The following is a 17,112-nucleotide window of genomic DNA, read 5'->3' on the forward strand; positions in this document are numbered from 1 at the left end:
GCTCTTCCTAACTTAGGCTTGGCGGCTGAAGTGGCTCTATCAAGAGCCGCCTGTATTTTTTATTTACCAAATCACACAGCATAACAGCCGAAGTATAGAAAGGTCATTCCAAGGCTAACCAGAGGTCCAGCCAGGCTGACCAGCAGAAGCAGGAAGCCTTTCTGTTGAGGGTGTTGTATTGTTGATAAATATTCTCAGAATCCCCAATGAGAAATGTGGTGTTATCTCTACCTATTGAATATATTTGGTTTCTGTCTGTCTCCTCCCACAAAAGTAGAGGCTCCGTGAGGGCCAGGATATTGTCTGTCTTATTTATCTGTGTATTCCTGGCACTCCAATAAGTGCCTGGCACATAATAGATGCTTAATAAATAAATTCCAGTGATTGATCAGGAGACAAGGTTGAGTGGAAAGAAGAAGATAGCATATATAATCTGAGTTGTACAAGAGACTGGATGCCTGTGCTCTGTTCCTTCATCAACCAGCACTTCTGTCTTCCTTTTTCCCAGGGCTGGGTAGAAGGAGATACCTACTCACCCCTTAGCTGCCCCACCCCCTTTAACATTCTAAATTATATCCAAAATGATTTGAGACCCTTGCAGACAAGGCTTGAGTCTCATTCCCCATTATAGGGTCTTGCTCTCAAAAAGTACCCAATAAAAGTTTGTAGAACTGCATTGCGAAATAATAGCAGTTCACTTTGAAAGGGCAGAGGCTCACCAGACTCCCATGCTGTTCAGTGGCCTCCCCATGTAGAACAAACATCTCAGCCTTTCATATTTATCTCCCACACATTCCAGCACTGCTGGTTCTTCAAAATAAGTTATGATGCTAACTCCAGAGTTCAAAAACACAGTTCATGATCATCACCACATCATCCATACACATAGGCCAGGAGGAGGAGACAGGACAATTACAGGTGATGAACTATCTTAGTCAAATTTAAAAACACTCATCTACATACTCCCTGAGGTATGGTGGGTGTAGGCCTCTTTTCTCTGATGAAATACATACTTCAAAGAACCAGGAGAAAAATCTTTCATTCTGGGCTTTTCCCACCAATGGACAGCTCACTTGGCTATAGGTACAGGGTATTTTACTCACCCATTTACTTACCAAAAAATCCACCTGACCTGGCCAGAGCAGAACAGGCCCACACAGTCACGTCATTCTTAGGAGTACCCTGGCCAGTTGCAATCTCCTTTGTTTTAGGTAGCCAGATTAGGGAACAAATCTGTAATAATGACCAAAAAATACAGAATTATGGCAATTCTAATTTATTATGAATATACTTTAAATTGATTCTAGGCAGAATACTCTGTCTACATACATCCTTCAGTCCATAGCTAGGGGTAGGGTGTTAGAGGATTACATTAGTTCTAGGAAAGTTTATCCCGAGGCAACAACGGACTAAATATACAGATAGGCTTAGCTGCAATGAATCTATGAATTTATGTGAAGATGATCATTGTCCCAGAATAGTCAGGCTGTTCTCAAATTTCACAGCCAAAGCAATGCTGAGAAAAAAGGGAAATGCTTAAAAAAAAAAAAAAAAAGCACATGTTAAATTAACTTTTGACTCACAGGTGAAGGTTTTACAAAAAGAAACTCTCAACAACTGAAATCCCTATGGACTCAGCATGTATGGTGAGCTGTGTCTGGGTCCTGTGTTTTATCATAAATTATTTTCACTGGATTCTAGAAGACCAGCATGAAGGCAGACTCCAAAGAAGACATTTACCTGTGAGTTTGTGCTTGGGCTCTGGATGCTTTGCTCAGTATTTATATCCAAGATGTGTAAGCGTCCATCCTCCATTCCTCCTCCAACAGCAAGGACAGCAGACTGCCAGGGACACCAATCCATGGCCTTTAAAGTTCCAAATAATCACACAGGCTGGTCAGCCTTGGAGAAGGTGAACTCATGGATGTGAAGCACGCAGGGAAGCAGAAGAGTTAGAGGTCTGCACCCATTGCAGCTCCCCTGGACTCTGATACAAAGGCAGGAGCCACTGCACTCTCGAGATTACTTCTTGGGGACTAGAAATCACCTATTAGGTGTCATCCTCAAATTTTAATAATAATTGCAAACATTCTAAACATAGAAAAATCACGCAATAATATGTTTGAAAACTACATTCAACATATCCTACGGGTCAAAAATCTGCCGCTAAAATGATTGACATATGCCCTAGAATCTGGTTATGAAATGCAGCCTTTCTCTGGTTTGTCTACCTGTGAATTTAGGTTCTAGGTCAGAGAAGAGAATAGAAGACAAAAGAGAGTTGTGTATGATTGCTCAGAAAAGATCTCATGCCTTACAACTCCTAATACATTTCAGAAAATAAAATTGCCCTTGCTTTATTTATAAATTATTATAGTTAATTCTGAAAAATGGTAGTATGGCACATTTACATTGATAATTGAAATGACTAGTAACAACAATTTTAAATAACATTTTAACAAATATTTTAGTTATATTTATCTGCATATCTTTATCAATCATCCTGGTAATTATTCTTATTTTTGTATATTGTCTTCTATATGTAAAAGTATTTTAGAAAATATCAAACATAATGTATATACTGGTTTATTTTTCTGTTCTGTTCATTTATTATATAAACATTTTTCCATGTTTAACATATTTGTTTATAATTATTATTTTTAATAATACCGCAATATTCCATTATGTTATTATACCCTAATTAATTTTTGTTCTAATGCTTAACTCAGGTGGATTTTTTTTTTTAAATCTTATTTGGCTTGGTTTGCATTGCGTGGGGTTGAGTTTTTTCGGAAAGAAGAAGATTTTCATTTGTTTGTTTTTTGTATGTTTTGTTTTTGTTGTTTGCTCTTGTAAAGAATCCTATATAAATATATTCTGGCATATGTCTTTTGTTTCTAATAAATTATTTTCAGGTAAATTCCAAGCTTCAGAAATTTTCCAAACAGTTATAAGTCTTACAACACCCACCTCAGATGAGCACACTAATTTTCATCCTGAGTTGAAATTTAAATCTCCCATGCTATATGCCCTTCTAAAACTTTGCCCACTTCCTTGTATTGATAGGTAGAATATCATTCCCCTTCCTCTGAATCTGGGCTGTGAGAGAACATTGTGACACCAAAGGGGGGGAAAGAAAACGTGGTTGTTGTTGTTTTTTTTACTAGAAATAAGAATTTTTAATACAGAGAAATAAAAAATTATTGTGCAGAGCATGGTAGAGTATCGGTTTACCCTATAGCAACCCTCCTCCTTCGTCTGGCAAAAGATCTCCTTTCCTGGGTGCAAGCTCATAACTCAGACCTGGTCAGTCAGTGTGCCCATCTCTGGCCGGAGTTATCAATTCAGAGATAAGCATGTGACTAAAGTCAGACCAGAGTCCTGGGACTTTTCTACCAAAGTTATAAAGAATGATGGTTTCTTCTCTAGCTCCCATCTGGGAGAATCTGAATCTAAAGCTGCCAAGAGCCATCTTGCCCTCAAAATGGAGTCTGAATGAAGAATGAAACTAAACAGAGACAAGCAGAGCCAAGAGACAAGGGGACAGGACTCTAACGGCATTATTTAAGGCCCTAGATCCAGCAATGTTTGAAACAGCTGTATGTACCCAGGACTCGTCCGTTACATGAGACTCTATATTTATTTTTTGCTTACATTCAAGCTTGACTTTGGTTTCAGTCACTTACAACCAAAATAATGACAAATGTAGTAAAAAAAAAAAAAGTTGTCTTTCAGGAAAGTGATGGCAAAATCCAAAACAAATTTTAGGGGAAGAAAATAAAGTATTGGCTCAATGGCTTTGTGTTCATGTGTGAAGAATAATCAGTGGTCTCTCAGTTAAGGGAAACCTAGAAAACTATTGGATTTCTTACCTTGACTGCTGTAGGGTGGGGTATGACTTTTATTGGTTGACTTTGTGCAGTCACGCCTGGATCATGAGGCCATATAGTCAGCAGTCCATCACTACAGCCACTGGAAAGCAGCCTGCCATCCGGTGACCACTTCAGAGCACACACAGCTTGCTTATGGTGAAGTGTTCCAACATGATGCTGGGCTACCCGAACATCGTAGTGATAAACACGGCCCAGTCTTGACCCACTGCACAGAAGCAAAGGGGCAGGTTTATGGCAGGAAACTTGAGCCCTATCACTACATAACCATTTGAAAACATAAAGGAAAGCATTGTTCAAACTGTTGAAAGACCCCTTAGGATAGATTCAAAACCAGGTAGACATTCCTCGGGTTAATAAGAACGGAGTATTCTAACTGGGTGATTCTTTTCACAAATGAAATAAATTTGACTGGCAGAGTTTCAAATCTGAATATTGGGAAGATACCCTTTCATATACTTCTCTAATGGCTTTAAGATGATGCCGGCAACCATGGAAAAGATAGGTTTATAAGATTACTAGATTTTCCCAGGTTTATATACTGGACCTAGGAAATATTACTTTTCTGGAATTCAGAATATTTCATATTATTTTGAAATGGTTTTAGTATATACATATTTTAGTATATTATATATTTTTGTATATTTATTGTTATTAATGTATTATATTTATATATCATTTAATAAAATAGTATATAAACATCACAGTAAAATGTTAGACCTAGAAATTTATTTTGTTTTTCCATTAATTTATAGATCCACTATTAATTGTGCTAACGCTACTAATAACTAAAGAAGTATAAAACTATCTAAATGCCACAGCCAACTGCAATATGATTACAAATCAATGGATAATGTCCCTACTCACTCTCAGTGACTTGAATCCGAACGATAAAGATTGTATCACACTATCAAAGATGATAAACTCTTTCAGGACTAATTTTCTTTTTCTCCAAGGAGCAATTTTTTTGCTCCTTGCCTTAAAGCTGCCTACAATTTTTTTTTTTTTTTGTCCAAATTATCTCAAAGTCCAGTGTCATATTTTTAAAAACTATTCAGGGACAACATTGAATAACTTTCTGATGAACAATATGGGCTCTGCAGCCAGACCACTTAGGTTCAAAGCCTGACTCTTCCCCTTATACTAACCATGTGACCTCAAGCTAGCATCTCAGCTTATTCATCAAAAATGGGTGCGGTGGGGAAGGCGGGGAGTGTGGATAAGAAACCACTTTACAGTGTTATTGCAGAAACTGAAACACAATTATGAATGTAAAGAGTATAGCACTGTGCCTGGCACCGAGTACTCCAAAAATGTTAGCTGCTATTATTATAAGAAAGATTTGTTTGTATTCTTCATGGATAATAAAACTAAACTTAAACAATGCAGATTGTAAAAAATAACTTAAGTATATAACTGATCTGACTACAACAACTTCTCAGGGTAAATAGGGTGTTTTGCTTAAATGGTTTTTAGTTTAGTCTATTTATTTAATCACAAAGTAGTAAAACTGCAAATTTATACCTGAGCTACTTAAAGAAATTGTAAAAGGCTTTGAGATTTATTTAAATCTACCTTAAGAAATACAGTATGAAGATGAATAACTATTATTAAAAGCAATATATATTAAATCAGTTATCATAGGGACAAGTCATTTAACTTTTCCGGTTAAAAAGAAACAGACTCAAACAGTAGTTCTCAAAAATGATGAGGCATCAGCATCATTTGGGAAACTAGAAATGCAAGTGATCAGCTTAACTTCAGAACAAATGAATCAGAAATTCCTGGAATGAGGGCAGCAATCTGCGTTTTAAGGAGCCCTCAAGGTGATTCTGATGCCTGCTCAAGTCTGAGGACCACTAAACTGGTTGATCTACAAGGTTCCTTCCAGCTCAAATCTCTGAGAGTCTGTGATTTGAAAATATGCCCCAGAAAGCAATATATTCCAAATTATTGACACTAATAACACTAAAGACTTAACTTCAACAAAACATTCCTCTAGGTGGTACTCCTTGGTAGAAAGAAACTTTTTGCTTAAACAGTTTTACATTTTATCTGACCAGTATAGTGAATCCTGAGCCTCACATCCCAGCACTAGCACGTGCTGTAGGCTCATAGCCAGCATAGTAAGCATGACCACTGGACCACTTATATCAGAAGATCTTAATACCTGAGAAGGTAGGAGCATATCTAATACTAACCAGTGTTGTTTTTTGTTTCATTTTGGTTTTGGTTTTAAATTTGATAGTTCTGCTCACTCAGCTTCCATAATCAATTGGTGGTGCAAATATAATTGATTACAATAAGATGCTCCTTACCTGCTGAGTATACTGTGATTCCAGCTCAGGGCCCCAACTACTGACAAATGGCCAAGCATATTTCTCAGACGCTTTTTAGTTACCACATCCCATAACTGAAAAAATGGAGAAGCAGAGTTATATAGCACTGACATTTTCACAGTCCTGTCTTCTCAGAGGCCTGATAGTCAATTAATGTTGATATAGCCAGTCCTTATACTAAGTAAAAGCTAAACACCTTAATCCTACTCAGCAGTTCTCAGTGTTGTCTCCATCTGAGGATCACCTGAGGAGCACACTACGGATGCTAGTGATTCTGATTTAATGGTGGGTGTAGAGCCTGGGCATATGGCATTTATTTTAAAGTTACCCAGGTGAATTCAATGAGCAGCCAAGGGTTGTGACTCACCATCACATTTCTAGTTCCTTCTAATTTGTGGGAATTCCAAACCTGGAAATGCACCTACAGTTACCAAACACTTCCTAGAGCTGGGAATTCCATTGATTGCTAACAGACTCCTTTCCTGCTAGCTAAAAATGATATTCTGACCCACATGACGAATGGGAATTTTGGCATAAGAAAAAAATCATAACATACCCTTCATAGCACCCAATATCATTGCAGAGATGAGTAACTAGTGAGAGCCATCTGTGCCCTCCCAAAGTCATCGAACAAGTATACTGTTCCCACTATTGCTAATAAATAATAATAATGATGATGCATGAGAAATTAGATAGATCGATTTAAAAAAAAAAAAAAACTTGGTAAATCTCCAACTTAGAGAGCCTATCAGAAAAAAATTCACTCATTCGAGGTAACTCTACTCTTGATCATGGCTTGAGGTAAGAAAGGAGAACACAGAGGTTATCTTCTTCTCACCAAAGTCCTAAAAATGGGGATTCTACAGGCCCAACTTTAGTCTGAGAGAAAGGACTTAAGGAGTGGGTGGATTATTGAAAGAAAAATTGTGTGGAAAAATTGAGCAGAGTATCCCTAAGTCCTCATTAAATGTCATTCAGAAAACTATTAGAATGGTATACCCTCATATTCCCCACAGCTTCAAGTACCACAACTAATATAGTTTCTCTATTTTATATTAACCTGTTGTTTATTAAAAGTCAATTTCAGTTATCTAGCAATTACACAGAGCATATTATGAGAGAGGAAAACTGTCCAGTACTTGCACTTCTCCCTCGCTGGTGCCAACTGCCAGGCAGTTTCCCTCTTTTATCCAGGACACAGAAGATACATAGTTACAAGTGAGACATAAGTCTACATTTTCAATCCCATTGTGAGTTTCCCCATTCCAGATGTATGCAGAGGACCCAAGGGCTATGGCAACAAGATTTTGAAAATTCCAGTCTAGGATATTCAGATCTATAAAAAATGCATTTCAAATTAGAGTGATTATGTAGCCAAATAAAAATATTTGCAAATAAACATTATTTATAGGTAGAGGAGAAAGATTTATACCTTTCCCCATGGTCAGTTGGAAAACAGAACAATGGATCCAAGCATATCATTAGAAGTTCAAAAATGAAAAAAGTCTTTCTGGACAACTCCAAAGATCACTGAACTATTTATAATCCTTATAACTACTCATACCTCACAATTAATTATTAATACTCTACGTTGGCATGTTGGTAGCCGTTTCCTGTGGATTAGTCCTGTCTTCCCAACTAGATTATAAACTAGACACATAGCAAGAAGACCTAACATGGTTGTTTGACAGATTAGATTTATCCATGTTTAAAATACATGCATAAGAATAGGCCATCATTTGTACAGTTCATTCTAATACAGTAAAACAAAATGTACATTTCTGGTTCCCCACCAACACCAACAATAGCCATTCTTGAACACAAAAACTGTACAAGAAAAAGCCAACTATATTAATCATATTTAGATTGGACGCCATTGGGATATGAGGCAAAGGCCTATCTGGTTCTTCCAGAACCAAATTTCAAGTTTATGCCAGAGCACAGGATACATTTTGTCATTTCGACTTTTCAATTCATGATATAAACAATAACTTACAGTAGTCATTTCGAAGACCAGTAAGATGAATCTTCACCTCTGGTCGGAGTATGGAATAGTTTATATCACTGAAACTTTTAAAATAGAATGATTCATCTCTGACTCCATCTCTGCAGCCTACAATAAACAAACAGCTCTATATATCTCTATGATCCTGGAAACAATATTTATCCTTGAGGGTAATAAGAAATGATGAAGTGAAAAAGAAAATGGTCATCATGATAAAACTGAATTACAAGTTTCAGGGAAAAAGAAACAAAGAAGACTTCAGTATTAACTTAAACATTTTTTTAAATATTCAATGGCATTGTCTAATAAAAAGCACATATATACTAGACCTAAATGTAATGACAGATCTTGTGGGGTGCAGCACACAGAGGACATTACATCTTACTTTGAATATTTCTGTCACTCGAGATGTTAAAACCAAAGAGAATTTTGCATTTCTATATGTATTTCACATCAACAATTATCTGATAGACCTAAGCCCTACTCTGAGTCTTTGTTAATAAATATCTGTTGATTCATTGACTTTGGCTTTTTTTCTTACTGTTTCTGTACCAGACCACACAGAGTTACTTTTAGCTAGTTTTACCCATGACTATCTGAGGTCTGCATTATATCTTGTGCTCAGTTTTAATTCTCATCAAAAGACCCCATAAGTTTAAACCACAGACCACTATCTTTTCTTCAACCACTTGAAGAAGTGATCAAACTGAGAATGACATGATTAACAGGAACTGAACCCACCTAGGTGACTTGAGGCCTCTAAGACCACATGGCTTCTGATAAAAGCATGAGGCTTCACAATACTATATCAAGAAACCAGATTGTTGTTCACAGCCTCAGTGTTAGCTATGAAAATCCACTTGTGGGCAGAACTGCAAGGCTACTGGAAGCATCAAGCACTGCCAATAAAGTTTTTTTTTAATCAAATACGAACTTACAGTTATAAAATAAAAAGTCATAGGAATGTAATATGCAGCATGGCAACTATAATTAATAATACTGTATTATATATTTAAAAGTTGTAAGAGTGTGGCTCTTAATAGTTCTCATTAATATCCTCCCAATATTAAATACTTAGGTATAAAACTAATAAAGCATGTACAATATCTATATGAGGAAAACTACAAAACTCTAATCAAAAAAAATTGAAGAAAATCTAAATAAATTGAGAGATATTTCATGTGCATGGATAAGATTTAATATTATTAAGCTATCAATTCTTCCCAACTTGATTTACAGATGCAATACAATCCCAGTAAGAAATTTTATGGATAGCAACAAATTGATTCTAAAGTTTATATAGAGGAAGAAAAGTCCCAGAATAGTTAACACAATACTGAAAAAGAAAAACCAAGTTGAAAGACCAACACTATCTGATTTTAAAACTTACTAAAAACTATAGTAATCAGGACAGTGCGATATTGGCAAAAGAATAGACAAGTAGATCAATGGAATAGAATAAAGAGCCCGGAAATAGACACATACTGATCTTGGACAAAGGGGCAAAGGCAATGCTATAGGACAAGTTAGTCTTTTCAACAAATGGTGCTAGAACAACTGGACATCCACATGCAAAAACAAAACAAAATAAACAAATAAATAAACAACAACAAAAAAAACAAATCTAGGCACAGACTCTACATTCTTCTCAAAAATTATCTCAAAATGGATGAATGATCTAAAAGTAATACACAAAACTATAAAACTCCTAGAAAATAACATAGGAGAAAATCTAGATGACCTTGGATTTGACAATAACTTTTTAGATATAACACTAAAGGCACAATTTATGAAAGAAATCATTGATATGCTAGACTTTATTAAAATTAGGAACCTCTTCTTTGCAAAGACGTCAAAAGAATGAGAAGATAAGCCACAGACTGAGAAAAAAATATTTACAGAAGGCATGTGTAAAGGACCGTTATCTAAAATATACAAAGAAACTCTTAAAACTGAACAATAAGAAAACAAACAACCTGTTTAAAAAATTGACAAAAGAGTTAGACGCTTCACCAGAGAAGATATACAGATGGCAAATAAGCAATGAGACATCACCACACATCTATCAGAATGGCCAAAATCAAAAACACTGACAACACCAATTGCTGGCAAAGATGTGGAACAACCAGAATTCTTATTCTGGTTGAAATGGAAATTCTTATTCTGGTGGAAATGCAAAATGGTATGGCCACTTTAGAAGATGGTTTGGTGGTTTCATACAAAATTAAATATGCTTTTATTATACAATCCTGCAATCACACTTCTTGATATTTACCCTAATGAGTTGAAAATTTTGTCCACACAAAAGCCTGTACAGGGATGTTTATAGTGGCTTTATTCATGATTTCCAAAACTCGGAGACAATAGCTGGACAAGCTAAGGGCGGGGGAGGGGTGCCTCTAGGAAATGGGACTAGGAGGTGGTGATGGTTAAGGCAGAGGATTACAGAAATTACCTAAATTTTACAATTGTGTTGTTTAGTCTGATAAATATAAAAATAAAAATTTTAAAATAAGGAAAAAATGGAGGAGGCAGGGAAAGAAGAGGGTAGGAAAGAAAGACAGAGAATCTTTGGCCCATACCTTCCCAAACACACTGGGATTGCTCACAGAGCTGCATTTTCCCATTAACCTGCTGAGCCACCTTCTGGGTCGAAAATAGTTGATTTAGGTATTTCTGAAAACAAACACATAAAGAGAATACTTCTTTAGAAATATATATGTACATCTCAGAGGCAATTCATGACAGAGTTAAAACTGATAATTCACTAGGAAGTTCAAAGATTCTACATTATCAAAACCAAAACACAATAATTACTGTTGTTAACTAACCACTGTGTAACGAACACACTGTTGAGCATTTTACAAATATTATTTCTAATCTCCCCCAACAACTCCATAGGGCAGATATTACTAAAAAGAATAAAAATTCTCTTTTATTCTTCTAGCCTAAAAATCCTTGTAGCCCACAAAGCAACCATAGGCCAGGGATATCATCAAAGCCTGGAAGAACTGAAAGCCATAATATTTCTAGTACTTTATGAAATTAAAAGACCTCCCCAAAACAATAAGGTTGAGCATTAGTAAGTCTACTTTTCACAAGAAAGATTTTTTCATGATATGCCCAGAGATGTTCTCCTTCTGTTAGTGAGATTTTCTCTGGGCCTCAAGTTTCCTTATCTACAATAATGTTGGGATTGAACTAATCATCTTAAAGGTCTTTTTCCATTAACACCTTTTCCCATTAGAAATGGGAATATCAAGTCATGGAGATCTTAAGTAACTTGCCTGAATTTCCATGAGTACAAAAATCTGATTGCTCTCTCTTCAGGGCAGTATATAAAGAGCACTTCTGACATTCTTACATCCAACTTTAATCAAAAATAAATAGGAAAACTAGTAATAAGGGTAAAGGAAAGTACTTATCAGAATTCTCTAAAAACATAATAGTGAATAGTTAAAGAAGTGAAAATTCTTTTTTTCTCCTTCACAACAACATATTGAATTTTACATGTATAATAATCACTGGATCACCCTAATTCAGACAAGTCTCTGACAGGCATCATTTGCATAGTTTGGTTTTCTTCCCGGATATCATGTCACATACAGGCATTGCAGTCAATGAATCATGGGCTTTTAGGTATTCAAAGTAAAATTAAGAATAAAGCAGGGTTTTCCAATCTCAGCACTACTGGCATTTAGCACCAGGTAATTAATTATTGTGGGGCTGTTTTGTGCATTACAGCATGTTCAGCAGCATCCCTAGCCTCTGTCTACTAGATGCTCTCCCTCTGGGTTATGATAATCAAAATTGTTTTCAGAGATTGTCAAATGTCCCCTGGGGAGCAAAATCACTCCTGCTGAGAACCACTGGTATAAAATAACATTCCTAAAATGGCCTGCTGGAGGGTAGCTCAATGTAACTCTTCACAGATGTACTTCGTCAGAATCCCATAGTTACCCCCAAGCTGACCAAGGTGTTACTCGGCACAGTGCTTTGCTTGATGTACCCAGGGGTGCTCTTCCCTAGGTGAGATCTACTTATTACTTTAGTAAGTAACTTGGTCTAGAGCTGACTGGATATGAGAATTCTGACCCTCTCCACATCTCTGCAGGCTCTTATTGCGGAAACGCCTTCCAATGACTTCTAACTGGTCATGACAGCTAATGTTCCACATAAAGTGCTAAAGTCATTTTCGCAACCCCCTGCCCAGATTCTTTAATGATGCTGGGATGATGCTCTGGCTGAGTAGCAATTCCTCTACCAACGGTAACTTGCTGACGCCACCGTGACCCCACAGACAGAGCCACCAACTTTGCTGCCACCAGTTACCAGATGGCATCAGGGGAAGGAAAAGGAAAGTCCTAAAGGTTAAGGAAATAAAAACTCCAATCAGCAGTGGAAAGGACAGTGATGCTAATAACCTGGCTTGGGTGTGAGGCCAACAGCGCCCCTAACGACCTCAGTAGAACTCCCTGGCCATTTGCACCCCCAAACCCTTACTCAACAATAAAGCATTCAGCAAAAGACCTGCTCTAATACATTTATTTTCAATTGCATATGAGTTCAAATAATTAAATTTTACACTCATAATATTTTATTGTTCCTCTAGCAAGATACATACGCCAAGCACAGAGGCACACCTAAATGAGTAATTTTGCCTAAATCGAGAATTTCTGAGTTTCCCTGTACAAAGCTTTCTAAATGAAACATTGATTCCTTCAGAGGCTCTTCATTGCATTTGAGAAACTTAAAAACCTGCTCCTGACAATGTGCCCCAAGGAAGATTTTAAAACTCTAATAAATAAGATACTTAAAAAATCTAAATTAACTTAGTCAAGAAACGAAACAACAACAATAACAAAGACTTAAGGGAAATATTTAAAAGACCACCTTATAGAAGAAGAATGAAACTTCTCCCTAGAAACCCCAAAGGGCCAACCAAGTCACCAACTAGCTGGAAATGATTGCACAAGAGATCTTTTTGGCTGAGAGGAAGCATACCATAGTATGTATAATTTTATTCCATTTTTAACCTTTACCTTTTAAAAGGTTATTCTCATTTTCACTTTTTTATTGATACCAATTAAATACTTTCTCATATATTTGTTAATTGTTTTATTTATTTATAAAGTGCCTCTATTCACATGCTTCACAAGCTCATTTTTTCTATCAGGAACCCATCATTTTCTTATTGATTAGTAAGAGCGCCTAAGCCACCTCTTTCCTCACATATGGGACTCAGTTGTCTGAGCTTGTCAAAATGTGAGATCTTCATTTTTTCTCCTTACCGACCTGGCCTTTTAAGGCAATATTTTCCTTCCAGCTTCCGTCCAGTGCATGCGGTGTCTTGCAGAAATGAAGAGTAGAGTTATTTGTTTCAAAACTTCCTTTGATGGGAGTCATCAGTGATTCATCGTAGGACCCTACAAGAAAAACAGTGTTAAATGTGGTTTTTACAACAAGATTATCATTTTGGTTAGAGGTCAGCCCATGACATCTTTCACAGTAGAAGAGAATCTGAAGACACAGGCCCTGGTCTCTCCAAAATCCTGGGGTGGGGGAGGGGGAATGGAGGAGGGATGGCACAGGACCTTACCCAAAGTGCTGGTTCACAAGTGAACACTGCCTCAGTGGCCTCTAGGGCCAAGAGGATATGCCAAGAGTAAGGACTTGACCCCAACTGCAGCCGCAACCCAAATGCGGAGCTGCGCATGGAAAGAACATATTTGCACATTTGAAGGATGGATGCAAACAGATCGATAGTTTTAAATGATGAAGCAAAGGGAATCTGGTTTGTCCAGGCTATGATCATTCTGCCAGGAAATCACTATGGGATCTTGCTTTGCCAATCATTGACATTCACTACAGGATCATGAGCAAATCACTTTGCCTCTCCCTCTTCCTATTGCAGAAATGACATCAGTTAAATAGAAGAGTGAATGTTATTTGTAACATTATTATTCATATCTATTGTCTTTCAGGATAGAGAAAGCTCTATACCAGACTTTTAACTGCACTGAAAACCATGGTGAGTCATCCTCTAAAACTAATCATCTGCCATATCATTTTTCATCTAAGGGGCAAAGGGACCATTAGAAAATCTTGGCCTTTTGCCACATGGCAGTTCCTTCTTCATTTGCACAAACATGGGCTTGATAAACTGTCACTAATATTCCTAGAACCTAGCTTCTGAGTCCTGGGAAACCCAAAATCTAAAAAATATAGGTTACATCACAGGGAAAGGGGGATGAAAACATGAAATGTTCTGCAAAGTTTTAGATCTTGGTCTTTGTCCTTAGAAATTATGCATGCTTGTTTTGACTTGCTATTTGTAGATGAGTATAGAGGAGAAGGCAACTCTCAGAAGTTCAAATAAGAAAGAAAAACTTGCAAAAAGATACTAAAACTGATAATCGTCCCAATTATCAAAAGAGAGGTCAGGTCCACCAGGCTAAGGAAGCTAGAACCTCTTGGGTTTTGTCCACAGAGCATGACTGCAAATGAAACTCTCTGCAAATGTCAGTTTTATGATGCAGAGATCTTCAATGTTCACACTTTGGAAACAAAAAGAAAGAAATTCTACCAGCAAAGCACTGAGAAACCAATGGATCTGATTAATATGCAGTATATCAGCTTAAGTAGAAAATAAAATAGACTTCCTTATAAAATTCTTTTGATTGATAATTTGCCTCTTAGAATTCTGAATTTCTCATGCATTGCCTTATTTAAAAAATAATAATAAATGAATTCAGGGCCTAGAAAGGAAAAAGGGGCCCCTAATTTTAGCCAGAAATTTCTTTAAAACAATCAGCATAAAAACCACTCCTCAAGTATAATGGGATACAGAAGATTTCTTTCAGAAGACAACCATAACAATAATCTTTCTTACAACTGTGTTTCTCCTATTGCTTCAACCAACTCCTTTCAGTATTGATACTCACCATTACTTGGAAATTTCATTGGTTTAAAAGTGATTTGGGCTCCCTTTCAATATGCAGAGATTTGTCTTAAACATGTTGATAAGACAATGAATTATGTTGTCTAGGATTTTTAAAGGGAAGAAGAGAAATTAAATCACTATATGACAGGTGGCAAGTTTTGCTTCCGAAGGATGGGTCTAAATTAGACTTATTAGTTTAGAAAGAGAGCTTGTGTTTCAAGGTTCTACAGGTTAACCCTAGTTCCCTGTACACCAGACTGCCTCATTCTCATCTTCTATTTTCTTCTCTCTCTCTCTTTCCTCTCATCCCACCTCTCCTCTTCCTTCCTTTTATTTTCTCTCCCTCTCATCCTCTTCATCATCTTTTTCTTCTCCTATGTCATACCTGATTATTGCATTACTAATATGTCTTTTTCCTGACTGCCACAGACCAGAAATCTAAACAGTCATTAAAACTCTATGCTTTGCAAAACATGACCACTTATCCATATATATACATATTCACACATAATTACAATCTTTAGAAAAGTAGTCACCTACTAATGCAAATCTTAGAAACATATTTAAAATACAATGTATTTTCTTTTGTTTTTGTTTCATTCCCCCCCCCCCCCACACACACACACACCTTGGAAGTTTCTAATTGAAAGGAAGATAAACAGAAAAGCAATTGACTAAATGTGACACTTGATGTTTCTAAAAGGCAAAGATTCTGTCAGGAATATATTATTTTTAACATTTCGAAACTGGCCAATGGCATTTCTATTACCTCACCTAGAATCAAGGTCTCTTTGTCTGGAGTTATCTTCAGCACGGACCTAGAAGCCTCTAGGTCAGTGGTTGAATGCTCTTCACCAAAGGAATGGAATGCCAAATCCCCGGTTTGGCTTTGCCGCCATCTTGTGGTAATTGGGCTACTGGCAACAGGAACTTCAGCCGACAGTCTCTTCATAAAGTTGCTCTTAAAGTTAGAATATGTAGTATTAACTGCATCAAATACCTATTTAACCACAAAAAAAAAAAGCAAACTGTCATGTATAAAGACCTCAATGATGCAGAAGTAAAGAAAAAAATTTAAGAGACTTGTAAGTGACTCATCTATTATAATACAAATAAAATGTATGTATGAGATTTTTAATTTTTGTGACCTGGGGGAATGTTACTATATATAGACGCACACATACACACTTAGAACTTAGGGAGTAATTATGTTTATAGTTATTACTATTGCATATCAATATAAAATACGAAGTTGAAATTATATCATGTATTGAACAGTCAAAATGATTATAGAAAATCATAAAATTTCAAATCTAGAAATAAACAGCAATTTTCTAGTCCAAACCTTTCATTTCACAGTTGTATGAAACTGAGGCCTAACTTTCTCAACATCTGTCTATCCCCTCTGAGAAACACCAAGAGTTATTTACAGATCCTGTAATGGTGAGCTATGTGAAATTAAAATGCAAGGGACAAACTGGAAACAAATTTTTTTTAACAAAATGGCAGGCGTGTTGGTTAATATAGAGAGCTCTTAGAGAAATTTAGACAAGTTTAGCAACCCAAGAGAAAAATGGGTATAGTACATAAAAAAAGGCAATTCACAAAAGAGGTTTATAAATGCCCCCAAATTAATCAATCGTACTGGTAATCAAAGAAATGCAAATTTAAAATAATGATGAGATGTTAGCAATGATTTTTTGAAAGGACAATCTCCAGTGTTGAAGGTTCTGAAAACAAACACTGGTTTATACTGCTGGTGGAGCGTAAATTAGTATCTGGAAAGGACAATTTGGCAATGTGTGTCATACGCCTTCAAATATGTGCATAACCTCTACTGACCCAGCAATGTCACCTCTAAGAATATAAGGGAGAATTCAAAGACAGGAGCGAAGATGTGCAAAACCATGCAGCATCTGTTGAGTGCTTACCACA

General features: G+C 36.5%; 1 protein-coding gene across 3 annotated transcripts in view; it reads right to left on the minus strand.

The window, feature by feature from the left end:
* CDC20B (cell division cycle 20B) overlaps positions 1 to 17,112 on the minus strand; it is a 43,105-nt gene that overhangs the window by 4,036 nt on the left and 21,957 nt on the right. Inside the window, exons 3-11 of one of the 3 annotated variants that reach the window (XM_006912460.1) lie at positions 15,952 to 16,177; positions 13,530 to 13,660; positions 10,817 to 10,910; positions 8,226 to 8,342; positions 7,369 to 7,565; positions 6,209 to 6,303; positions 3,873 to 4,098; positions 1,741 to 1,866; positions 1,128 to 1,233 (exon numbers count right to left, since the gene is read on the minus strand). In XM_006912460.1, coding sequence (XP_006912522.1) covers positions 1,128 to 1,233; positions 1,741 to 1,866; positions 3,873 to 4,098; positions 6,209 to 6,303; positions 7,369 to 7,565; positions 8,226 to 8,342; positions 10,817 to 10,910; positions 13,530 to 13,660; positions 15,952 to 16,177 — 1,318 coding nt within the window. Of the gene's footprint in view, positions 1 to 1,115; positions 1,234 to 1,740; positions 1,867 to 3,872; positions 4,099 to 6,208; positions 6,304 to 7,368; positions 7,566 to 8,225; positions 8,343 to 10,816; positions 10,911 to 13,529; positions 13,661 to 15,951; positions 16,178 to 17,112 lie in introns of all 3 variants that reach the window. The other 2 variants (XM_006912459.1, XM_006912461.1) reach the window with 2 other exon arrangements.

The sequence above is a fragment of the Pteropus alecto genome, unplaced genomic scaffold (assembly GCF_000325575.1).
Source record: "Pteropus alecto unplaced genomic scaffold, ASM32557v1 scaffold73, whole genome shotgun sequence".
Lineage (NCBI taxonomy): Eukaryota > Metazoa > Chordata > Mammalia > Chiroptera > Pteropodidae > Pteropus > Pteropus alecto.